The sequence below is a fragment of the Acinonyx jubatus genome, chromosome C1 (assembly GCF_027475565.1).
Source record: "Acinonyx jubatus isolate Ajub_Pintada_27869175 chromosome C1, VMU_Ajub_asm_v1.0, whole genome shotgun sequence".
Classification (NCBI taxonomy): Eukaryota; Metazoa; Chordata; class Mammalia; order Carnivora; family Felidae; genus Acinonyx; species Acinonyx jubatus.
In genome coordinates this window covers 36,033,860-36,058,895 of record NC_069381.1, presented here as the reverse complement: position 1 = coordinate 36,058,895, position 25,036 = coordinate 36,033,860, and the positions used below count along the sequence as shown (strand labels likewise).

Genomic DNA, 25,036 nt, shown 5'->3' with positions numbered 1-25,036 from the left:
TTTTTTGCAGAAAGTTGAAGGAAAAGTTAAGGAGAAACTAGTTTAAGGAAATCTCTGGCCATTCTTAGTGGGAATGGGTTAAAATAAAAGGTTCCTGGACTCTGGAAATTTGGTTGGCTTGGACATGTCTACTTTGGGCAGAGTTGTTGGCACAGATACTGACACTGGTGTCTTCCCTCTGGCAGATGGCTCAATCACAAAGGAGTCAGACAGAAACTCCTAAATGCCTGGCTGGGAATCAAGAATGAAGATGCTGATGAGTAAGTTATTTACCTTTCTGTCAGAGGGTTTTGTTCCCAATATAAGACATGAGCCCTCTTCATACATGTTAAATGCTGGTTCTCATTGTCACTTGAGGACATTGAATCAAGAACTTTGCACCTCTTGAATTGAATTACTTGAAGAGTACTTAAGGTCAGAGACCTGCTGAGCCACATGAAACCTAGGTGCATAAGCATTGCACGTTCAGACATTCATGTGTCAGCTGATTGGATGAGACATGTGATTTTTGTGCTTTCTGCACCATAGCAAACAATGAAGTTGTTAAAAACCATATAAGTAATTATTGTTTCACTTTGTCATTTTGTGGTTAAAGATTTAGAAGAGTGTCTTATTCATGAGTTTGCTTTTAGATATAAAGTAACCTGATTGTTAGAATAACATTTTAACATTTAATTTTTAGGACCTATTTTATCAATGAGGAAGATGAAAACCTGCCCCATTATGATGAGAAAACCTGGTTTGTTGAGGATATCAATCGAGTACAAGCAGAGGACTTGCTTTATGGGAAACCTGATGGTGCATTCTTAATTCGTGAGAGTAGCAAGAAAGGATGTTATGCTTGCTCTGTGGTGTAAGTCTTCTCTGGGGGGTTAACCTTTTGAAAACTTTTGCATTGATTAATAGAAACTCAGCCCCTCATCAAATTCAGTTAAAATTATTTCAAGTACAGTAATGAGGACCCATGGCTTAGACCATTAATATTTGTACAAGGAAAACAGTTTGTTGCTTTAGGAGAAATGATATCTGAAATTCTTTAGGGGATTTTAATTTTTTTTAAAAATTAAAAAAAAATTTTTTAATGTTTATTCATTTTTGAGAGAGGGAGAGAGAATGAGTGGGGGAGGGATAGACAGAGAGAGGGAGACACAGCATCTGAAGCAGGCTCCAGGCTCCAAGCTGTCAGCATAGAGTCCCATGCTGCGGAGCTCCAACTCACAAACCATGAGATCATAACCTGAGTCAGAGCTTAACCAACTGAGCCACCCAGGCACGCCTGGGGGAATTTAATTTAAATGGTAAGTAGATTAGGCCCTGCAATGTTACTACTGGATTTCAGGTATTTGTGAAAAGTAATGTGAGTTCTTCAATTGAAAAGATCACGTAATTCTTTAGTAGTCTCCTCATGTCTAATTTGGGCTTCAGTGTCAGTTTAAGTAAGGCTTGATTAAGAACTGTTTTTACTTCAGAAGAAAAACTATATAAATTTTATACTTAAATAGTATTCTGTTGGGGTACTGATAGAAAATATTGGGTATTTTCCATAAGATGATTTTATGACTTTGGAAAAGTCTATTCTATTAGTTTTCTTTTTGAAAACAGTTTTTAATGTTTATGAGAGAGACAGAATGAGAGTGGGGGAGGGGCAGAGAGAGAGGGAGACACAGAATCCAGTGCAGGCTCCAGGCTCTGAGCTATCAGCACAGAGCCCAATGTGGGGCTCGAACTCCCAAACCGTGAGATCATGACCTGAGCTGAAGTCGGACGCTTGATTTCCAGTTTCTTTGCATTGTGGTTAGAAATCATATTATGTGAGATTTCAACATATCTCTCAACGTTTGAGACGTATTAACGTTTTAAACGTATTGAGACTCGTGGCCTAACCTCTGGTCTATCCTGGATGATGTTTCACGTGCACTTGAGAAGAATGTGTATTCTGCAGTTGTTAGGTGTATTGTTCTGGATAGGTCAGTGAGGTCTAGTTGTTTTATAGTATCATTCAAGCCTTCTGCTTCCTTTTTGATCTAGATCTATCCCTAATCAAATTTTTTATCCCAAATGGCAATAAGGATCAGAGTTGAATCCCTAACCTATGAATACAGGCATTGCTGGCTGCAGGTCTTCAGCCTGAGAAGGCTGTAGAGTTAAGCAATTTCTTCTTAAGCTTCTTTATGATGTCATTAACAAATTAAAATGGAAAAATGAGTGAGTTCCATGTGTGACTTCCTACTACATAATCACGTGAATTTTGCTATGAGAATCTCCTAAAAAACTACTTAAGCAAATGTTCTAGGTATATTGGGAGATTACTGTAGGCAGAATGGCTGGTAAACAAGTGGAAGTCTTTGTGTTGCCAGACTTTTGCTTACAGCCATCCTCAGCATGAATGCCAGCATGATATTTGACTGCAGGTAGTTTTCATAAGCAAGGGAGATCTACATTGCTGTGGACCTCAATGTGGTCAAGTCTGAGGCTAAAGGAAGGAGAAAAAGTACACCTTCGCAAGAGACTCAACCTAACCATAGGTTAGGTCACGAGTCTCAGAGTATGTTTAAAACGTTAATACATCTCAAACATTGTGAGGTATGTTGAAATATCACAAAATATGATTTTTAACCACAATGCAAAGAAACTGGAAATCAAAAACAGAAATTTGGGAAATCCTCAAATGTCCGACTTCGGCTCAGGTCATGATCTTGCAGTTCGTAGGTTCAAGCCCCGTGTTGGGCTCTGTGCTGACAGCTCAGAGCCTGGAGCCTGCTTAGGATTCTGTGTCTCCCTCTCTCCCTCTGCTCTTCCCATGCTTGTGCTCTCTCTCTCTCAAAAATAAACAAACATTAAAAAAAATTCAACAAAATATATACTGCATTAATAGGATAATGGACAAAAACTACATGATTATTTCAGTAGACTCACAAAAAGCATTTGACAAAATCTAGTGCTCTTTCAAGTTAAAAAAGCACTGAACAAACTAGGAATAGGAGGGTACTTCCTCAACCTGATAAAGGGTATCTATGAAAAACCCAGAGCTAATATACTTAATGGTGAAAGACAATCCTTTCCCCTAAGGTCGGGAAGAAGACAAAGATATCCACTCTCACCACTTCTAATTATCATTGTATACAAGGTTCTAGTTAGGGTAATTGGGCAAGAAAAATAAAAATAAAAAGCATCCAGTTTGGTAAAGAAAATATAAACTATTACAGCTAAAGTTCAGCAGGGTTGCAGGTTAAAAGAGCAGGATTCTAAATACCAGTAATAAACAATCTGAAAACAAAATGAAGAAGGCATGTAATATCATTTGTAATATCATCAAAAATACCTAGGATTAAAACTATAAAATGTTATTAAAAGAACTTAAAGGGACACCTTAAATAAGTGGAAAGACATCTTCTGCTCATGGATTAAAAGACTTAATATTGTTAAGATGGAAATAACTTCCCAAATTGATCTACATGTTCAATGTAATCCCTATCAAAAATCCCAGGGGCATCTGGGTGGCTCAGTTGGTTGAGCATCTGACTCTTGATTTTGGCTCAGGTCATGATCTCACAGTTCACAAAATCGAGCCCTGCATTGGGTTCTGTGTTGATAGCATGGAGCCTGCTTAGGATTCTCTCTTCCTCTCTCTCTCTGCCCCTCCCTTGCTTGTGCACACGCATGTGCTCTCTCCCTCAAAATAAACTTAAAAAATTAAAAAAATCCTAGCTGGATTTTTGCAGAAATTGACAAAATGTCATGAGAGAGCAAGGGATCTAGCACAGCCAAAATGGTCTTTGAAAGAATAGAAAAAAGTTGAAATCCTGATTTCAAAACTCAACAAAGGTTTAGTAATAAAAATCCTGAGGTGCTAACAAGGATACAGATGTAGATCAATGAATAGAATTGAGAAACAAGAAATAAACTCTTACATTCATGGTCAGTTGGTTTTCAGTAAGGGTCTCAGGACAATTCAATGTGGAAAAAATAGTCATTTCTAACACATGGAGCTGGAACAGTGGGAGAGCCATGCAAAAGAATAAAGTTGGACCCTTGCCTCACACCATATATAAAAAATAACTCAGTGGGGCACCTGAGTGACTCTCAGTTGGTTAAGCGGCTGACTTCAGCTCCGGTCACGATCTCATGGTTCATGGGTTTGAGCCCCACATTAGGCTCTGTGCTGACAGCTCAGAGCCTGGAGCCTGCCTTATATTCTGTGTCTCCCTCTCTCTCTGCCCTTCCCCCACTTGTGGTCTCTCTCAAAAATAAATAAACATTAAAAAATAATAAAAATAAATAAAATGGATTACAGACTTAAATGTAAGAGCTAAAGGTACAGAATACTTAGAAAACATAGGCATAAATCCTTGTGACTTTGGATTAGGCAATGGTTTCTTACAAACCAAAAGCACAAACAACAAAAGAAGAAATAAATAGGGGCACCTGGGTGGCTCAGTTGGTTAGGCATCCGATTTTGGCTCAGGTCATGATTTCGTGTTTTGTGGGTTTGGCCCTGCGTCAGGCTCTGTGCAGACAGCTCAGAGCCTGGAGCCTGCTTCAGATTCTGTGTCTCCCTCTCTCTCTGCCCCTCTCCTGTTTGTGCTGTCTCTCTCAAAAATGAATAAACCTTAAAAAAATAAATAAAAAAAGAAGAAATAGATTCGATTTCACCATAACTAAACACTTGTTTATTCTTTTTAATGTTTTATTTTTGAAAGAGAGCAAACATGAGCAGGGGAGGGGCAGAGAGAGAAGGGGACAGAGGATCTCAAGTGGGCTCTGCACTGACAGCAGAGAGCCCAATGCAGAGCTTGAGGTCAGACACTCAACTGAATGAGCCACCCAGGCACCCCTAAAAACTTTTTATATCAAAGGGCACTATCAAAGTGAAAAAACCCACAGAATGGGAGAAAATATTTGTAAATCATATATCTGTGAAGCAACTAATGTCTAAATCATAACTCTTAACAGGAAAAAACCAAATGTTCCAATTTAAAAATGGGTGATTTGGATAGACATTTAAACAAAATGTCACGTACAATTAACATACAGTGTTATTAGTTTCAGGTGTATTATATAGTCCAACAATTGTATACATTTCTCAAAATTCACCAAGATAAGTGTACTCTTAATCTTCTTCATGTATTTCACCCATCCCCCTACCCACCTTACCTCTGGTAACCACCAGTTCTCTGTACTTAAGGGTCTGGGTTTTTTTTTAATCTTTTTCCTTTGTTCATTTGTTTTGTTTCTTAAATTCCATATATGAGTGAAATCATATATAGTATTTGTCTTACTCTGATTTCACTTCGAATCATACCTTCCAGGTCCATCCATGTTTTTGCAGATGGTAAGATCTCGTTCTTTAATGGCTAATATTCCATTTTGTATGTATGTGTATGTATCTCCCATATCTTCTTCATTCATGTATCGATGGACTTGGGTTGCTTCCATATCTTGGCTATTGTAAATAATGCTGCAGTAAGCCTTTTTAAACAGCAAAGGAAATCATCAACAGAACAAAAAGGCAACCTACTGAATGGGAGAAGACATTTGCAAATGACATCTGATAAGGGGTTAATATCCAAAATGTATAAAGAATTTATACAATTCAACACAAAAAAAACCCCAAATAATGCAATTAAAAATGGGCAGGGAACATGAATAGACATTTTTGCAAAGAAGAAATATAGATGGCCAACAGACACATGAAAAGGCACTTAACATCACTCATCATCAGGGAAATGCAAATTAAAGCCCTAATGAGCTATCACTTTACACTTGTCAGAATGGCTAAAATAAAAAATGCAAGAATCAGCAAGTGTTGGTGAAGACATGGAGAAAAAGGAACCCGTATACATTGTTGGTGGGAATGCAAATTCATACAGCTACTCTGGAAAACAGTATGGCAGTGGTTCCTCAAAAATAGAACTACCATATGATCTAGTAATTCCACTACTGGGTACTTATCCAAAGGAAATGGATAGACATTCCTGTAAAGAAGATATATAAATGGTCAATAAGTCTATGAAAAGATGCTTCACATCATTAGTCCTTAGGGAAGTGCAAATCAGAACCACAATGAGATTATACTAGATTATACTAGAATGATTATAATAAAAAGGATGGACAATAACAAGTGTTGACAAGGATGCAAAGCAATTGGAACCCTCATACACTGCTGGCAGGAATATGAAATGGTGTAACCACTTTGGAAAACAGTTTGGCAGTTTCTCAAAAAGTTAAAAAGAGATACCATATGACTCAGCAGTTCCACCCCTAGCTCTATATCCTAGCTCTGTATCCAAGAGAACTAAAAACATAATCCATACAAAAACTTGGCAAATGTTTGAGCAACATTATTCATAATAGTAAAAAATAGAAACAATCCACTTGTCCCATTAGTCGATGAATGGATAAATAAAATGTGGTATATCCAGACAGAATATTATGCGGCCACAAGATGAAGTAACTGATGCAGGCTACAACATGGACGAACTTCGAAAATGTGCTAAGTGTGAAAGAAACCAGATACAGAAGGTTGTACAATATTGTGTGTTCTATTTATGTGAAATTCCAGAATAGGCAAATCCATATAGAGACAGAAAGTAGGTTAGTGTTTGTTAGGGTCCAGGGGGAGGAGGGATACAGTGTGACTGCTAATGAGTACATGGTTTCTTTTAGGGTAGTGACAATATTCTGGAAATTTTTCCACAACCTTGTGAATATTCTAAAAAATCACTGATTTGTATACTTAAAAAAAAAAAAGGTTCTCTTTCCAGTGCAGTCTTGCCTCACGAAGATTCACAGCTTAGTGATTATGTGCCACCATCCATTTTCCTTCTGCCATGTCTTGGTGGGAGGTGAAAGGTGCCTCTGTGATAAGTCTGTAAGGGGGGTGAGGGGACACACATGGATGTGACATTTTACAAATTTACTGCTAAACCTCTTTGCAGAAAAATTGTTCAGACTTTTGGTCATTTAGGGTCTCTTTATCATCCCTGCTCTAATTCCCTGTGGTGTTTGTGTGTTGTATCTTGGCAGCGCCGATGGGGAAGTGAAGCACTGTGTGATCTACAGCACTGCTCGGGGCTATGGCTTCGCAGAGCCCTACAACCTGTACAGCTCGCTGAAGGAGCTGGTGCTCCATTACCAGCAGACGTCCCTTGTTCAGCACAACGACTCCCTCAATGTCAGGCTTGCCTACCCTGTCCATGCACAGATGCCCTCGTTCTGCAGATAAAGAGGGAGTGGGAAGAGAGGTGGCTCTCTAGCATTTTTTTCCTACAGTTTTTATTAGACTATGAGGGCATTCTTTCTACGTAGACTGCTTGTTTTGCACAAGAAGTGATCCTGTGAATGTGGAGAGGCCGAGAAGCAGCCTGCCAGGATGGGGGCGCAAGAAGCCTGAGCTTCTCTGAGACTCCGCTCTGCCGCTGCACCAACATAGGGAGCTGGAAGCAGATGTTGTTTTCTGGAAAGCCTATTTCATTGGGGTTTTTGTTTTGTTTAGCCAGGCACCCTCAGCAGAACGTATTAGGTTTGATGGGGGTGGGGGTTTATATCTGGAAATCTCTGAAGAGTCCTTGTCCTCTTTTGGTCTTCGACTCTGAGAATGTGGCAGGGGCATGGCTCTTTGGGGAGTTCTGTTTTGATCTGGCGGTCTCTCTTAACTTCCTCCCAAAAAGAAGTCTGTTTTGGTTCTGTGGTAGAATGGCATTTGGTGAAAAAGACTACCAAAGGAAAACGAGGAGGCTTGGGATTTCATTTAGAGAATCTTAGTCAAGGGGGTAAAAACACCTTCAACTGGAGGTACTTTATTAACTAACACAAGTTAGGCGTCAGCATCTCACAGTGGCTCCTTCCTCTAAAGAAGCATTATGTTTAGAAACCAAATTGATCTCAGCAGAATAATATTTGTTGCCAGACTAAGGTCTGATGGAAAAGACAGCACTAGTATCTGAATGCACACTTCTGTACCAAAACTTGAAAGGAAAACTAGAATTTGTTAGTTTTAGCAAACACTAAAATTGGTCAGTGCAACTCCTTCTGCCCCACCCTTGTTTCTCAGAGATGAGGAATAGTGTTCTTTTTGTGGGCATGGTGAGCTTTGAATCATAAAATGAAGTTGGTGCTTGTGTGGTGTTTCCTTAAAAGAATGATCTATTGTTTGAAACCTTTGTAACTTGTTTGTATGAGTAAAGAAAAGGTGCAATCCAGTGCTTTTAGATGGCTTGATATACCAAATAATGATATAGAACAACAGTCTTACATGTGCTTCCCCAAGTTTAAATGCCCTGCAGAAACAGTAAACGTGGTTTAATTTCCCTTCATCTCCCTCTCCTTTGCTGGGTAAGGCTTAGGGGAGATCTAGGTGGCTAAGGTTGTAGCAGGAAGGGAGCCAGACTGTTGTCAGGGACCTCAATAATTTACAGACCCAGAGGCTGGGGGTCATCTGCATCACCCATGTGCTTCCATACAGTGGTTTCTGAAACTTTTGCAAGGAGAGGAAATAATGGCTTGGAGTTTAGACTGTTAGTAAAAGCCATCTGGAAGTTTTTCACTTTGCCTTTTTGTGAGCCTGCCATTAAGATGATGTGCACAGACTGTCCTCATGCTTCAGTGACCCTGATTTTAGGCCAGGAATCTTCTGCTCCATGTGGTTTAAACCTTCCAGCTGAGTGAAGCTAGCGAGCAGAGTTGGAGGCAGGCATCTACTCCTACCTCCATTATGCCCCACCCCCATCAGTCCACACTCATTCAACAAATAGAGTCCAGCTGCCTCCAAGCCAGTCCTGGAACCATAATAGGTTCAGAGTGAGTCAGCTGTTTGAGTCCAAAGCTGTGCAGTCAGGCATCTTGGCTGAGCTACAGAAGCAGCCAATATCCGGGTCTTGGTACATAAGGCTTACCTAGGAAAGTTCTAATTTGTGGGATGAAAGAAAGAAACACTGCTTTCCCTGAGCACTTATCTTGGTGACAGGGTCTAGAATGGACCATGATGTAAAAATAGCTTACAATTTTTGGAAAGACCTCCAGAGTTACTAACGATGAGGATAGGAAGAAAAGGGCATATCTTTGGTTTTTCTTTGGTTACATAGCAGTTTCAGGATTAGGTGAGGCAGACAAATGAACCCCTCCCTCCAGTGTCCCATTCTGACTTAAGCCCTTAACGATAGCCAACTGCACATCCCTTCTCCACATTGCCAGCTTGAAATCTTGCAAGTTTTACTGAGTAGTATCAGCTTAGTTGCTGCTAGGCCTTGTACCTGGTATTGAACCTGCTTAAGCAGTTGGGTGCTCAAGATTGGGTGCAAGAAATCCCTCCTTTCTGGTACTAAAATTTAGTGAGTTCCGAGTGTCTCTTCTAAAATAAAACAGGAGTAAGGATACATGCCTGTGACATTGAACCATGTGTTGCTCCTTTTCAGGCAGACATTAAGGGTGTGTAGGGAGAGAGCTAACACCATCTAATATTTACACTTCGAATAAGGGCTGGCTTGTAGAGAAGGACTCTTCTTTTTTAGTCCTACATTCCTTCACTTTTTTCTTTCCTGTTTTTTATTCTTGAATTTGTTGCTTTGTGGGAACTAAGGCCTTAGGGATCATTTGAGAAATTGGAAAATATCTTTTCTGACTAGTTGCCACATGACTTGCTTGATCCTGAGCCAGTGGAAATGGCATAGGGGACCAGTCTACTAGCCACTTGGAGAGGTAGCATGCAGCTCTTTTACTCCATGGTCCTTCGTGTCCTGTCCCATGATTTGGACCCTGGGACTCTCTCTCTTGGCATCTTAACTACAGCCTCACTGAAGCAGGGAGTAAAGAGACAAAGACCAGAGGGGCTTGTTGTTTTTCTGGCTAGGGAAGCCAGCCACCAGCATGGAAGCAGCTTGAGGCTTGCTGAACACAGGTCCTAGGCCCATCTTTTCCAGGCACAGATTTCATCACAGAACAGTCCTCTTGGTCTCTTCCTGATCATAGATGCTAAATCTTGGCCAGGCCTCAGGACTGTATAGGCTAGCTGTGTCCTTACCACTGATTTGGCCAAGGTTGAGGACTTCCTAATACCACCTTTACTCCATCTCCAAGCCTTGTTGGGACCTCCCACTTACCTTGGACCTCATGTGCTCTAAAGGCATTGATAGCCAAATGTGGTGTCTTCCATAGGTCTCCTCTTCTTGCTGCAAGGAACCAGCCCCATGGGTCCTCTTGGGCCAAGAATTGCATCTGGACAATTCTTAGTTTTTGAGGTGGCCTTTGTTGCCAGTTAAGACTCCAAAGTAGGCCTCTATAAAGCTTCTGTGGCCTCAAAGCAGAGGGTGCAGATGGAGGCCTGGCTGAGCTCTCTGCTGCCAACTGCTCATCCTTGCTGTAGCTGCAGCCACTTGTGACAAACCTTGTTTCCTTACAAATTCCAGCATGTGACTTTGGTGCCCTGTTGTTACTTGTGAAAAACTATTCTTCTACTGTCTTTGATGTAGTCAAAAACAAAAAAAAAACAAAAAAACAAAAAAAACAAAAACAAAAACAAAAAAAAAATCCCAACCATGTAGTTTATGTAAAAATATCTGATTCACAAAGAAGCCAACTATATGTCTTGTGTTGGGACAGTTCATAATGTAGTTCCTAGACCACTTTTGCAAATTGTTCTTGTCACCAGATGTGTTCAGACATTGCTGTGCAGTTGTGGGGGAGGGTGGGGGGGGGGAGGTGATGGGGGAGATACTTTTCAGTCTTTTGTTTATCTTCCCCAAGAGGGTACAGTCTGGCCAACTTGCTCCAGTAATGCAATAAAAACATTGCAATAAAGCACCTTTTGTCCTCATGCTATGAAAGGGTGGCCTAGGGGTGGGAGGCAAGCAGAGGATTAGGGTGTTGAAAGCCCTGAAACTCCCAAACCTTCTCTGTCATGAGCACCAAAAGATTGGTCCTAGGGCTGAACTGGGGCCACGAAAGGCGCTCCTCCTCCCCTGAACAAGAAGAGGAAGTCGCCCCTAACAGGCATGATGCCAACATCTCCATCCAGCACAGGACACAGGGACACTCAGAAACCAACCCCGAGAAAGTTAAATCTGAGAGCTGTTTCCTTCTCGCCCCATTCCTAACTACTAAAAAGTCCAGCTTACAGATTCTCATCACACCTTTCTACCCGGAAATAAAAGTGTTTCCAGAGTCTATTCTGGGGGTAAATGTTTGTTGCCCAAGGCCCTTGTCACCCTCCTGCCACAGCACTTTGTTAAGGTTTCTCTATGTTAGGGACATAATTAACAAAATGTGACCACCTCTTTGCAAAGGACATTGCAGTTTTCATGCAGTCTCTCAGGCCCCACCCAGGTGTGTAGTGAATTACAAATCAGATTGGGTAGTGGGTAGTCCATTGCCCTAAATGATCTTGCCTATGTCCTTTCTCCCCATATGCTAGGAACTGATAGAGGATCTTCCCAGATCCTGAGTTGTTCCCACTCTCTGTATAGGACACTCAAATTACTGTCTCCAGCCTAGTCCTGTCTTCTGAACTTCACCTGCTGTCTGGATATCTCCACTGGGGCCTTGAGTGTCCCACAGGGACTGCAAACTTTGTTTCCAGAGAAAACCTATGCTTGGCTATGAATTCCCTTTCCTACCACCAAACCTAAAACCTATGTCCACATGACTGCTCTGCCTCTCACCTGTTAAATTACAAAAGCTGGCCCTCCTCCAACTAAAAGCTAACCTTTCCACATGTATTTTTGTATCTATTTTCTCCCTCCTCTTCAGGAATCCCCCATGATCAGTTATCAATTCTTTCACTGTTGTTTTCTCTCGACTGGGTCATCTGTTGACATTGAAACATGGTTGGGTGTGTCTCAGTCCACTTCCTGACCTCTACTGAATCCTACATCCCTTCATCTCTTTGCCCCCCTTCAAAGCCAAACCTTTTTATAAAAACTGTCTAAATCTGTCTTTATTTCCTCTCCTCCACCATCTCAGTTCAGGTTCCATCACCAGCTGAAGCTGCTTTCCTTGAAGTCTTCAATAACCATCATCATTGACTACTTGCCATGAAAAACTCTCCCCTGGACTCCATGACGACTCAGCATCTGGTTTTCCTCCTACATCTCTGTTCCTTTTAATTCTTCAGACTCCTCTGGCTGCCTTCTCACTGATGTCTTTTTCCTTGGCAGTTTTATCCACATCCATGATTTCATCTACCATCTTTAGGCCAATTAAATCTTTGTTTCTCCTGCTCAGTCCTCTATTGGGAGGCACCTCACAGCATACCACATGCAGGGTCACCACTTAGCCCAGGTTCTCTTCTACTGTTTCACATTTCGGGGTGGAAATATAAAATTCATCTGGTTATGTAAGCCAGAAATGCAGCAGTCATCCACAAGGCCTTCCTGTTTCTTGTCTACACAAAACATCACCAACCCATATCAGTTTTACTTTCTAAATGTCAGACTTCACTTCTCCCCAACTACATTGCTTCACTTCATTGCTTCACTCTAACCTTAATACTGCAAAGGCCTCCCTTCTTCCATTCTTGCCCCCCTCAGATATATTCTCATAACAACCAGAGTTAGCTTTTCTTTCTTTTAAAAAAATTTTCTTTAATGTTTATTTTTGAGAGAGAGAGAGAGAGAGAGACAGAGTGCAAATCGGGGGGGGGGGGGGGTGGGCAGAGAGAGAGGGAGAATCTGAAGCAGGCTCCAGGTTCCAAGCTGTCAGCACAGAGCCCAATGCAGAGCTTTAACTCACGAACCATGAGATCATGACCTGAGCCAAAGTCCGAAGCTTAACTGAGCCACCTAGGGGCCATCCCCCCCCCCCCGCCCCTGCCTTTTTAATGTTTCAGAGTTAGCTTTTCAAAATACAAATCTGAACCTGTGTAAAACCATTAATTTTCAATTGCTCTAAGGGTAAACCACAGAATTCCTAAAATGGTCTGGTTTCTCCCACGTTCAGGATCTCATCCCCCACTTCAGTTATTCTTCCCTGACTCCTTCCCTTCAGATAGTCCCAATGTTTTGGGTTTTCTTCCTTCTGCAACTATTCTTTATACAATCCCCATCTATTCCTATGGCTTTACCAACTATTTGCTGGTAGTTGTCAAATCTGTGTCCAGCTACTACACTTTCCATCAAGGTTTTCCTAGTATTTCAGACCACCATAATGGATCACTACATCATTTTCTCTCTGGTCTGCTTATTCCACTAGAGCCTTCCTTATATACTGAAGCCAGTGATATTCTAAAACATAAATGTGATTATAACACTTTTGTGCAGTTGTCTTTCAGAAACCCCTCCCCTCAGGCTAATCTAGTGATGTTTCTCAAAGAGAACACCACTGGCACTTGAGACAGCTGCCTTGTGCATTACAGGATGCTTAGCATCTCTGTGCCTAGTCTTTCCTCAATCACCCCCCACTTCTAACCTAAGAGAGGTAGTTTCCTCCCTCCCACAAACTGTTGCAAGATGTGCTTGCCCCCACCTCCTTCACCTGTGGTATTACGGTGCTTCTAACCAGATCCTGATCTACATGGAAGGCTCCCCCAGGCAACCAGTTACCTGTGTTCTCAGTGTCCAGTACAGGCTGGCTGAGGGTCTGCTGCCAATGAATGACTGAAGGAAAGAGGAAGTGAGTTCAAGAAGGGACTGAAGGCTGAGGGGCCAGACATCTACTTGTGGACTCTGGCGCCACAGGCAGGGTACGCCCTCTGGCGGCCACAGCCTTCTCCATGCAAGGTGACAATGAGTTGAAGGGTGCAGGAGGCACCCAGCCAGTGGCCCTGAGGCATTTTCCTGTCTCCAGTCCTCTGGACGCCTCTCCTTCAAACCTGGGCATTGGATTATGGGACAATTAGTGCAAGGCCACAGTTTGAAAAGTCCTCCATCACCATGGAGGTACTCCACCACAGCCTTACTTTCTGCTCCTGTGATGCCATCTCCTGACTCCTCCAAAACAATGGCCCCATAGATGTCCTCTCCCCTCCCACACCACCTGCTCACCCACCCGCCAATGCAGTCCCATTCACTGGGGGCCATCCACCTTGGTAACGTCTACTTCCGTTGCTAAGGCCCATCTGACAAAAGCCCAGGAAGGGCTTACTGGCTACAGACATTAAGGCATCTCTGTATTTTCACCTCAAATGGGCTTTCAGTGTTTTAACAAGTCATTTCTCCCTTCATTTCAAAACTCTTCCCTCTCTTGGATTTTAGGATTCTCTTCTTGCTGCTGTTTCTAAGTCCTCTTTATTTGCCTTAAATGCTAGTGTTCCTCAATGTATCACTATTGATACATTGATGGCTCTCAAATTTCTATCTTCAATCCAGATTTTCCTACTGAGTTCCAGGCCCATGCATCCAGTTACCTTCTGAATGTCCCTCAAGTACCTCAAATATATCCCAAGTTTAACTCTTCACCTCCTTCTACCTCATCGTCTGGCCATGAAACACTCCAAGTTAGGAGATAAATATGGGTTGTGGAGTCAGGAAAGACCTAGGTTCTAATTGTAATTGTGCCCAAGCTATGTTAATATCTGAAAACCCAAGTTCCCTCCTCTATAAAGCCAGAATATTAGTTGCTAAGGGGTCTTCTATAACTCCCCATCACTTACAGAAAGTCTAAGCTCTTGGAAGATCATTAAATATGGCCCTTGCCAAACTCACTAGACCCATTTCCACTTTGTTTTCTGTTTCTTGAATATACCAAGTATATGGTAAGTGCTGTACTTTTTGCTTGGATACTCAGACTAATGCCCCCCCCACTCTTCTAACCCAGCAAACTACTATCATCTGTCCTGGAGGTTGGAGTTCAGACGTCGCAGTCTCTGAGAAGCCACATTGGGCTTAGGCAACCCTCCCCTGACAGGGGAAAAGTGTGTTATTCACCACTCTATTCTCAGCAGTAACAAAGACCTTGAGTTACATTTGTGTTGACTGAAAGAAACAAGACAAAGATGGTTTCCAAGAGCATGTATTACACAGATCTGAGTGCAAGAAATGGCAAACGACTGTTAGGTTTGCTTTAAAAGCTCATCAGGCACCAATGCCAAGTCCTGATGCTTTTGAGGGCCTGCTGGGTCTCGGCCTCTCCGGAGCAGGCTGGGCCCAGGCTCCTGGGTGAGAGGGCAGCTTCTGCGTGGAATGTCCTGCTTCCTATCACCTGAGGCATCAGGCACTTTGGTGATGCCCAGGGCTGGCTCCTCTTTCTCTATTTGTGCACATTCGGGCTCCCACAGCCAGGTTTGGCGGGGAAACTCACAAGGTGTTTGGACCGGCCCAGGGGCACCAGGTGGCCATGACTTCACCTCCTGTCTGGGAGACAGGTTCTCTGAGTGGACTGGAGTTATGGTTTCCAAATCCTGGGAGCTGGCCATCCCACCTTCCATTGTTGCCTTTCTGCTTGGGGATGCCCTGTCTGGACCCTCAATAAGAAATTTCCAGGCCCATGGGCCTGGCTCTCCAGAGGTCGAGGCGACAGCAGAGGGACTGGTAGGGAGAAGTCCTGAAGAGCTAGGACAAAGTGCTGTTAGTGCCTGGGTATGGAAGTGCTGGGCCTTCCAGCAGCCTTCAGGAGGGATAGGGTCTGTGGGTCCAGCCTTACCTAGGCTGGGGGCCGGTGATGAGGAGCTGGCAGCCTCCTCAAAGGCTTGTGGGATCCCAAGCCTCCTCTGGGGGACACTAGGGCCTTCCATTCCGGGATCCTTCAGTGTGATCTCTGTCAACAGGCCTGGGGCCGCTGAGCCCTGGCTCTTGGGGTCCCTAGACAAGAAGGCATCCTCTTCCTCACCCTCTCCTGCTCCTCTGAGGGGTGGGTCCCGGCCCACTTCTGGGCTTGGTGCCAAGCTCGGTTCCTGTACACCTTGGCTGTTCTCCGGCCCCTCCTCGGCGTCATCCTCTGAAGAGTCAACCTCACGGATGGCTTCCTGCTTCTGCAGCGACTCCCGCCGTTCAGCCCGGTCCTGTCGGAGAGCGCCTAGGGCCCATGAGGGAGAAGGCTGCAGCACCCCCTTCCCTGGCAGTGACCCTTTCCCAGACAGCACACTCCTGGTCCCAACCACCTCTAGAGGGCTGACTTCCCTGGGCGGCAGTTCCTTCTTTAGCTCTGGGTGGGGCAGGTCAAGGCTATGCTTCCGAGAAGTGGCTAGCTTCTTCTCGGAAGCAGCAAGCGCAGCTGCCAGTTTCTCAGCTGACTGTACCCTCTTAAGTAGTGGTGAGCGGGGCGGCTCTGCACTCTTGGGTCGTGAGAGCTGCCTGCCCAGAGGAGGTGACAAGTGAAGCTTGGTGGGGAAGGCCTGGGCTCCATGTCCAGAAAGGGGTGATGGGGAGCGCTGGGGTGAAGCTGCTGGCGGTGGGGAAGGGGTATGGGCCAGCGGTGACAGAGGGATGCTGCCGGCCGACTTGCGCCGCGGAGAGCGGTACTGGCGCTGGAGCTTGGGTGCCAGGCCGTGCAGGGAGCTGGGTCGTGTGTGCCCAGAGCCGGCTGGAGAACTGGGCACGCTGGAGCTGGGGGAGCTGCTTTGTGATGAATTTCCTCCCACTTTGCACACACAGACAGACACACAAAGGCAGAACAATGTTAGCTGATAGAAGTGACTGAGGGGCAAGGCAGGGCTAGCCCTAGAATGTCCCAGGATCATCAAGGTGACCCTAGCCAGTGAACCAGAGCCCAGGCTACAGAAATAAAGTCACTCTCCACCCCTGTCACCTCCTCCCTAGGACTGCTGAGTCTTTCAGGGGGTAGGGTGAAGGAGTTTCAGAGTGGGGCCGCAGAGAAGCACAGAGGGCCTATAGGCTCTTTCCTACCTCCCAGGGGCTGTCTCTGTGATGTGCAGGGAGCACTTCATACCTGAATGCAGAGCATCAGGGGTCACCCGGTAGCCCTGAGTGGGAGATCGGGGGGAAAGGCTGTGGCTGTGTGTAGGAGAGCCTGGCCCGCTCTCCCCTGATGATAAGGAGCGGTTAAGGGAGGAAAGGCTACGGCTGGTGTGCAACAGGGATGCCTGCTTGGTGATCTTCCGGAACAGGGAGCTCCTTTTTTTGCTGCAGAGACAAGAGTCAAGGGCTGTGTGAGTTGGTGCACGAGGCATAGCATATACTGGGCCCAACAGCCAGGGCTCCGAGCACACACGAGCACCCAGGTGGCTCAGTCATGCTCACCTTTCTTGCCCATCTTTGCCCCGGCTCCGCTTACTCCTTCGGGCCATCTTGGCCTTATAGCTGCCCTTCCGAGCTGGCCCCACTTTAATGGATGTGTTCTCCAAGGGCGTTGTTGAAATAGACACCTTGTTTCCACTCTGGGGAACAGAGCGTGAACCCAGGCTAAGGCAGGGAACATATTTTTGCTCCTACCCTCACCCTCAGGCATGGCTACCCCACAGCTCTAGCTTTTGTCCCTACATTGACAGGTGTGAACCATAGGCCTGTCTTCCCACTTCACAGATTAGGAAATGGCTCCAACTGGAGCCTGGACAGTTTAGGGTTGGGAAAGTGGAGAAGAGGCTCATTTGTCTTGTTCTTCAGTCCTATCCATGGCTCAGAAGGATCCCTGGGCCTTGGTCAGTGAGAACGCTGCTTTCCAGCAAAAGCCCACTGCTATGGGTGCGTCTGTCCTCAGTGCCATGGGTGTGTGCACCCAACTCTCCCAATTCCCCGTAGTAAGTCATAGACTTATAAGGCAGGGTCACTGGGGGACCACGTCAGGTAGCATACCCAGCACTAACCTTCAGAATCAGCTCCACCACTTCTGTGTGCACCAGTCCATGCACAGGCTCCCCGTTGACATGAGTGATGAGGTCACCCTGACGAAGCCCTGCCTCACTGGCTGGACCTCCATCCTCCACGTGCTGCCCCAGGGAGATAACAGTCCTCAGCCTGGAGCCTGAGTGTAAAGTGTGGGGCCTGGTTCTGCTGTTCCCCACCCCCACTTTATACCCTGAGGATAGTTTAGGCAGGGAAAGAAGCAGGGACAGACAGGCCCTGATAGGGGGAAGGCAGAACAATGACAAAACTGGGAGACAACAGGTCTGGACGGCCAGACATACCCACACCATGTGGTGCACAGTGTAGACGTCTGAGTCACCCATGTAGACACGGATGGCCCGCAAGGTGAAGCCATACTTCTTGCCAGCTCGGTGGATGACGATGGGGGGCCTCGAGCTGCTGAGGGCTGGCAAAAAGTCCCTGCTTGGAGAAGAGTCCCTGGATGATGGGTTGGATGACTGGGAATGTGGGGACATGGGGCTGGCCAATGGAGAGCAGGTGTGTTCTGGAGAAGGAAAGACAGGACTGAGCAGGTCAGAGGACCCTGGCCTGGCCATACTTCCAGCCCAGCTCCATCTAGGCTAGGCTGCTGATGCCTCACAGCTGTAGTCACAGGCAGAGACTAAGCCCAGGGATGTCTTCACCACAGACTCAAGAGCAGCAAAGCCCCTCACATGCCCAAACCACCCCCCTTGGCCCAGGAGGTGATGGCAGCTAGCACTTACTGAATACATACTTGTATCCATCAGGGGCCATATACGCTCTCTGTACGTATTCATACGTCCCAATTACCCTACGAGCTACCACTAGTAAGTTTTACGATTTTTGATGAGGAACTTGAAACTCAGAGAGGTTAAGCAACTTTGTCAAGGTCAGGAGCCAGGATCTGAATGTAAGCTCTCTGCCTCAGAGCCTGCACTCATTACATAGTGCCATCTCGCCTTGTGGCATATGCACACACAACCTGACACCAATGCACACTTTTAGAGAACTCTCATCTCCTAACAAGGAGGCAGCAGTGACACACAGTCTCTCAGATACCTGCCATGCGCAGACCCTGCCAAAGGCCCACAGAGATTCCAGGGCCCTTCCTGTGAGTTTTATTCTAGTTCCCTGGGGGGGCTTACCTGTAGGAATGAGGAGGGACAGGGTTGTGGCTGAGGCGGACTTGATCACTTTGTTGATGGGGCGAGTGGTGCGCTTTTCTGCTGAGTCCCCGGAGAGCAGTCGGTGGCGGGCCCTGCGTACCGCCAGGTCACTGATGGCCTTGGCTGTGGCTCCCTCAGTCAGCTGTGGGGTCCCACGGCCTCCTCGAGTCTCCAGAGCTGTGGGCCCAAGTGAGCACTGAAACCTGCAATGCAGTGGAGCCTCACCCCCCTGCCTGCCTGCAGCGTCCTCCATTCCAGGCCTCCTGGCCACCTGCTGGGCCACACCTGGACTGGAGCTGCAGCTCTGGCCAACAGGCTCCTCATCTAGCTTCAGTCGCCGCTCTACTGGCCGTTCAGGGACAGGCCCAGATACCCCTTCTCCAGATGGGGGTGTCAGAAGCCATGTACCCTCCAGCTGCTGCCTCCTGGGGGTGCTGCTAGCCTCCTCAGGGCCCTCAGGGAAGTGAGGAGCATCCAGGAGACCTGAGCAGCGGCGTCGCACTGTCAGTGGAGGGCTTGAGTCACTCTCCGTGTGGGATGACTCTGACACTGACAGCCTCTTCCGCAATCTGTGAGACACAAGGCCCAGGGTGAGACAGGCAGGTGGTCTCCTTCCTCCAGCTCAGGCTTCCTGAGGGGCTCACAAGAGTTGTAAGTCATAGAACTTTTTTCCTCTGACATTCCCTTCAGCAGACATCCCTGGGATACCCCCTCACTGCCACCAGCACTGCCCCCCAGCATCTGAATCTCGCCCATGATCTGTAACAACTAATGGATGGCTATGCTGCCCACCCTAGGTGGATTCTGGGTGCTCACATCTCAGGGGAGCCAATCACCCAGCTCCGGTCTCGGCCCTTCAGCCCTGCCAGGCCATCAGAGCGGTCGTCCTTCTCCTCACTCAGGCTGCGCTTGGTGGGGGGTGGTGCCCGGCGCTCCTCAAGCAGGGACAGCCGCTCCATGCTACTGTACACCTGTGGGCACAGAGTCTGTGCCAGGGACAGGCCCCAACACCCACACCTCCCAAAAGTATCCTTGGCACCTGAAACCCAGGAATTGGAACCAGTTTTCCCCTTCCCTCCTCCATACCAGATGAACAATTCGAGGAAGCGGCTATTCCACTGGCCTGACTGGGCCTCACCCCTGGCATCTCTGACGTCAGGGCCTGGAGTGGTTCTTGCGATATCTGTCATATGCAGGCTGGGCCCCTTCTTCCTCTTTTCCTAGGGGTAGCCCCGTCACATGCTCCCCCCAACCTGCCCCAGGCATATTCCTTGACAGGTCCTCTTCTCCCAGTCCTCCCCAGCCTGGGCCTGCTCCATCGTACCTTGCTGAACCTTGGAGAGCACGATGAGAACTGGCGGATCTCCAGGCAGCCATCCTCACTCACTTCTTCCTCATCCTCTGAGTCCACGTGGTGGTAGCGCTCGGAGCGGGCTGGGTCAGACACACAGGACAGTTCCCTTTAGAGGCCCTGGGTGGTGCCTCCTTTTGACCTTTATCAGACCTCAGAGGGCTGGAGAAGTGACTCCCAGTACCAAGTGGAGGGTGCACAGGTGTTTCTGGGCAAACAGGTAGGATCCCCACTTCTCCCCATCCCACCAGTGGCCTTACTGTCAAAGTAGCTGGTATCATCCTCTGACTCCAGTTGAGGAATAAATTCAGCCTTCTGGCGAAGAAGTCCTGTCCAGTCCAGACCAGTAAAGAACGGATGCTGCTTCACCTCAGAAGCACTGCCTGTGGACAGGGAGGGTGTGGGCGAGGCGCAGGATGAGCTGTGTGGAGTCCAGGCCAGCAAGTCCAGTGAGAACCCAGACCTCAAGAGGCCAGTCCTGAATGCCTCGGCTATGGCACCTTTCTCCTTGTGCTCACAGGAGTAGGGCAGTCTCAGGATCAGATGCGCTGCCCATATCTGAAGCCTGAGCTTCCCGGTTGCATGGACTCAACCTCCCTCTTCCCTCTTCCAAGTTGTGAGAAAGGTCAGTGGGGCCTGTCCTACCTGCACCCAATCTCTCCAGAGGGTTCTGGTGGAGCAGTTTAGAGGTGAGGTCCTGGGCATCTGGCGGCAGTGCATCCTCCCCCTCAGGCCACACAATCTCATCTGAAGAGTTGGGGGTAAGAGGGAAGGAGTGGTTTAGAGAAGGGTCTCAGAGGTTGCAGGCAGGCAGAGTGGGGAGATAAAGAAGAGGGTTCTATGGTAAGACATGGGTAGGGAGGCATAACGGGCCCAGCCCAGAGCCACTGAAAGCCTTGCCCAGGACCCAACTCCTTAAGTTCTATAGGTTCCTGCCCTCCTAGGGGGTCGCACATACCCTAGCCCGAAGCTTGCTCTTGATCCAGGACTTCCCCTGTCCTGAAGCTCCAGCTCACCCTGCCTTTACACTTCAGACACTAGTATACTCACACATACACAACACAGGCATTTGGGGGATACATGAACACAAATGGAACGAGCCCCACATGACACACACAGTGCACATGTACCCACACACATTCGCATCTAAGAGGCAAACATACTACACATACACACAAATTCAGAACAAGAACTCATAAGCCTCACAGGTGCATGTGTAAATCATATTTGTGGATCCAGACTCTGTCTCCCCAGTATGCCAGGGTGATGGTACCTACCACTGATCACTTGCCCAAAGAGCTCCTCCGGAGTATCTCCAAAGAAAGGGACGCAACCCACCAGGAACTCATACAGGATTATGCCCATGGCCCACCAGTCCACTGGCTTCCCATAGCCCTGACGCAGGATCACCTCAGGCGCAATGTACTCCGGGGTCCCGCATACCTGGGCACAGAGAAGCCAGGCTGGCTCAGCATCCTGAGTTAGCTCATTGGCATAGTGGCTGAAGAAGTGGAGATGTTCCCACCTCTGGAGAAGAAAGTCTCTGAAGGAAGACTTGGCTTACTTTGGTTAAAGAACAAGATCAATAGGAACCCAGGGTATCGGATTTGGAACTGTTGGTGGAGTGAATTTACATACTTCCTAACTAACCAAAACATACACTTCTAGCCTGGAACAACCACTCCCTGGGCCCTTAACAACTCTTTCTGGCATCTTGTTCCCATAACTGGCCTCTGCCCTCCAGCCTCTCAAAGGACAGACCCTATAGTTAGTCACATGACTACTATAGGGACTTGCAAATAGTCACAACCTGAACTGTCAAATCAAGGAACATCCAGAGGCTACTCTCAAGAAGCTGGACCATAATCCAGTGGAGACTTGGAGCAGTGTTCCAAGAACAGGCTCCAGAAGAGCCTTGCCCTTGACCGAGGCTATAGGAGGTTCAGGACAAATCTCAGGTTAGTCTCTGAGAGTAACAATGGTTATACGACCTATTTTCTCCAAACCCTGAGGAAGATGATTTTGGATTTTATATCCATATGATTCTTGTGGCCCACCCTATTTTCCAAATGTGCTACCTACCTCAATACCTCCGTGGAACCAAAAGGTGGAAAAGATACGAGCTCCCAGTCTTAATATCTAGCTAAGTATATGGCCCCCTACCCTTATTCTGAAGTCTGGAACTCAACTCCCAAGGTCTCAACTATCCTTCTGTACCTGCTTGTCCAGGAACTCCCGGGCATCCTTTTCAATGTGGCCCTCATACAAGTTTGTTGTCAGGCTCATGAGGCCAATTTTAGAAAGGCCAAAGTCAGTAAGCTTGATGTGCCCCATGGATGTAATCAGGAGGCTGGGAAACCAGAGAAACAAAAGTATAGGGTTATTTCCTAGTTTTCTAAGAGTACTGATTTTTTATATGCCAAAATTTCCCAGTCAGGCTTCCACAGGGTTCCTGTGGGATATAAGCAGGGTAGCTTCATCAAGGAGACCGGCCCCTATGAAAAAAAAAAATCTCTGGCTTTGTGAGTACTACATTCTGCACAAGAACTAACCTGCCTTTTGCCCATTCCCCCAACTCATTAATGTTTACTCCCCTCAACTGTATTCTATGCTGGGGGCAGGTACCAGCCAGCTGACGGACTGACTTTCTTCCACAGAAAGATCAGCCGCATCCCAAGGCTCTAGCCATACCCAGCCCTCTTTTCTCACTGGGTGTCTCACGATACCCAGACTCAGGGAGAGGTGAAAGGGGTGAATCATCTTGCTCCATGTGCACAGCTGGTTTTAAAATTTTTTAAAGCTTATTTATTTTGAGAGAGAGAGAGAGAGAGAGAGAGAGAGAGACAGAGAGAGAGACAGAGAGAGAGAACAAGCAGGGGAGGGGCAGAGAGAAGGACAGACGAGGGGCAGAGAGGAGAGACAGAATCCCGAGCAGGTTTTACTCTGTCGGCGCAGAGCCTGATGCTGGGGCTTGAACTCATGAACTGTGAGATCATGACCTGAGCCAAGATCAAGAGTTGGTCACTTAACTCACCGCGCCACCCAGGCACCTCTCCACAGCTGGTTTTAAAGGAGGGTTGATTGGGAGAAACCAGAAATAAGATCTCACAGAGAATGGTCTCTCTGTTCTCCCATTACATACTCTGCTGGGACCATTTCATTTCATGACAAAGGCTTCACCCTGCCACCCCTTTATTCTGATTCCCAAATCAGCATCTGACTTCTTTTATGAGCTTCATGACTACTAACTGCCCAGATGTCTTATGGACACCATGAACTCAACCTGTCCAAAACAGAGTCACACCGCCTAAGTGGTCTTCTCAGAAAATGATTTTTGTTATCTCTGAGTTCTGTTACAAGTAGTTTATTACTTATAAAAATATCCTGGCTCCCAAAAGGTCTTACACAGTAACTAATGCAACAAAGACCAGTATTAATAATTTAAAAATAAATTAAATAATTAATTTATTATTAATTAAAAACAGTTGATTAATAATTGATAATGAATAAACAATTAATTAATAATTAATAAAATAATTTAAAAAAATTATCCCCAATTTTTTAAGAGGAGGAACATGAGGTTCAGAGAGGTTTAATGAAAAGACCCAAACTCACAGAGTTAACAACGGGTCATTTGAACTCAGGTCTGTCTAGTGTCAAAGCCACTTTTCACAAAAGAGGCTATTCCCCATGCATTAGTCCTGAGCTAGAAGTCTGGATGACATCCCAGACTCCTGCTCCCCTGCTTCTCTTCCACCACCCACCCCAACCTTTTGGTTTCCTTTCTACTTCTTAACATTATCCCCTCTCTTCCGCATCTTGCAGGTGTGGTTGTTTTGGGCCTGATCTACTGCAACAGCCTCACCACCTTTTCCACTGCACAGTGGACTCTCTAAACCTAAACTAAAATCTGTCATTCTATCATACCTTTGGCTAACAGGCCCTTTGAAAACTTGTTAGGACCCTGTATTTTTTATTTTATTTTATTTTATTTTATTTTATATGTTTATTTTTGAGAGAGACAGAGGGAGAGACAGAGAGTGAATGGGGAGGGGCAGAAAGAGAGTAGGAGATACAGAATCTGAAGCAGGCTCCAAGGCTCTGAGCTGTCAGCACAGAGCCCGACATGGGGTTCCAACTCATGAATTGTGAGATTGTGACCTGAGCTGAAGTTGGACACTTAACCAACTGAGTCACCCAGGTGCCTCCAACCCTTTAAAATAAAACCCAAACCTAACAAAAAGACCCGATGATCTAATCCCTGCCTATCTCTCCAGCCTTCTCTCTTACTACTCTGACCAATTAACGATCTCCATTTCCACATACTGTAGTTCCTAGGTCTCATTCTCTCACACCTGGGTGGGTGCCTTTGCAAATCCTGTTTCCTGGCTTTAGAAAGCTCCTCTCACCTTTTCCATCTGACTTATGCCTTCCGAGAAGCAGCCTATACTCAGATATTTCTGTTCCCATACTAAACTTATGTTCTATAGGCCAGGGACTATTTTACAGTCCAGATTATAGTGCTTGGCCCAGAGAGGCCAGTAAATGTTAGAACACTTGTTTATCCATCTACTAGATGTGCCGATTCTTTCGTTCCTGCTTGGTTTCTTTAGTGGAGCTTCTCAGTGATTCTTACATGTCACCGAAGTCTTATGTGCCTGCCAGACTTACTGGCAATGGTCTTCGCATCTGGGGTGGTCAGGGGCTAGAGTACTAGGCCTAGACGGACACCCACAAGAGCACTATTTCCTAGCATCCATTCTAGGATAGATTCAAACATGCTGTGTCTGCCTCCATCTACTTAGAGA

General features: G+C 46.2%; 2 protein-coding genes across 18 annotated transcripts in view; one reads left to right on the top strand and one right to left on the bottom strand.

Moving 5' to 3' along the window:
• Positions 1-14,420, top strand: part of PIK3R3 (phosphoinositide-3-kinase regulatory subunit 3) — a 141,847-nt gene extending 127,427 nt beyond the window's left edge. The window contains 3 exon segments of the mRNA XM_053213544.1: positions 186-260; positions 683-853; positions 7,027-14,420. Coding sequence (XP_053069519.1) covers positions 186-260; positions 683-853; positions 7,027-7,225 — 445 coding nt within the window. The 3' untranslated portion in view covers positions 7,226-14,420.
• Positions 14,421-14,924: 504 nt separating this feature from the next.
• Positions 14,925-25,036, bottom strand: part of MAST2 (microtubule associated serine/threonine kinase 2) — a 227,256-nt gene continuing 217,144 nt past the window's right edge. For 12 of the 17 annotated variants that reach the window (XM_027059306.2, XM_053213473.1, XM_027059307.2 and 9 more), the window contains 12 exons: positions 22,446-22,578; positions 21,506-21,671; positions 20,874-20,975; positions 20,489-20,611; positions 20,202-20,311; positions 19,694-19,848; positions 18,857-19,446; positions 18,011-18,234; positions 17,690-17,812; positions 17,127-17,263; positions 16,816-17,009; positions 14,925-16,506 (listed from right to left, as the gene is read on the bottom strand). In XM_027059306.2, coding sequence (XP_026915107.1) covers positions 14,981-16,506; positions 16,816-17,009; positions 17,127-17,263; positions 17,690-17,812; positions 18,011-18,234; positions 18,857-19,446; positions 19,694-19,848; positions 20,202-20,311; positions 20,489-20,611; positions 20,874-20,975; positions 21,506-21,671; positions 22,446-22,578 — 3,583 coding nt within the window. In that variant the 3' untranslated portion in view covers positions 14,925-14,980. The remainder of the gene's footprint in view (positions 16,507-16,815; positions 17,010-17,126; positions 17,264-17,689; positions 17,813-18,010; positions 18,235-18,856; positions 19,447-19,693; positions 19,849-20,201; positions 20,312-20,488; positions 20,612-20,873; positions 20,976-21,505; positions 21,672-22,445; positions 22,579-25,036) is intronic. The other 5 variants (XM_027059308.2, XM_027059312.2, XM_027059313.2 and 2 more) reach the window with 3 other exon arrangements.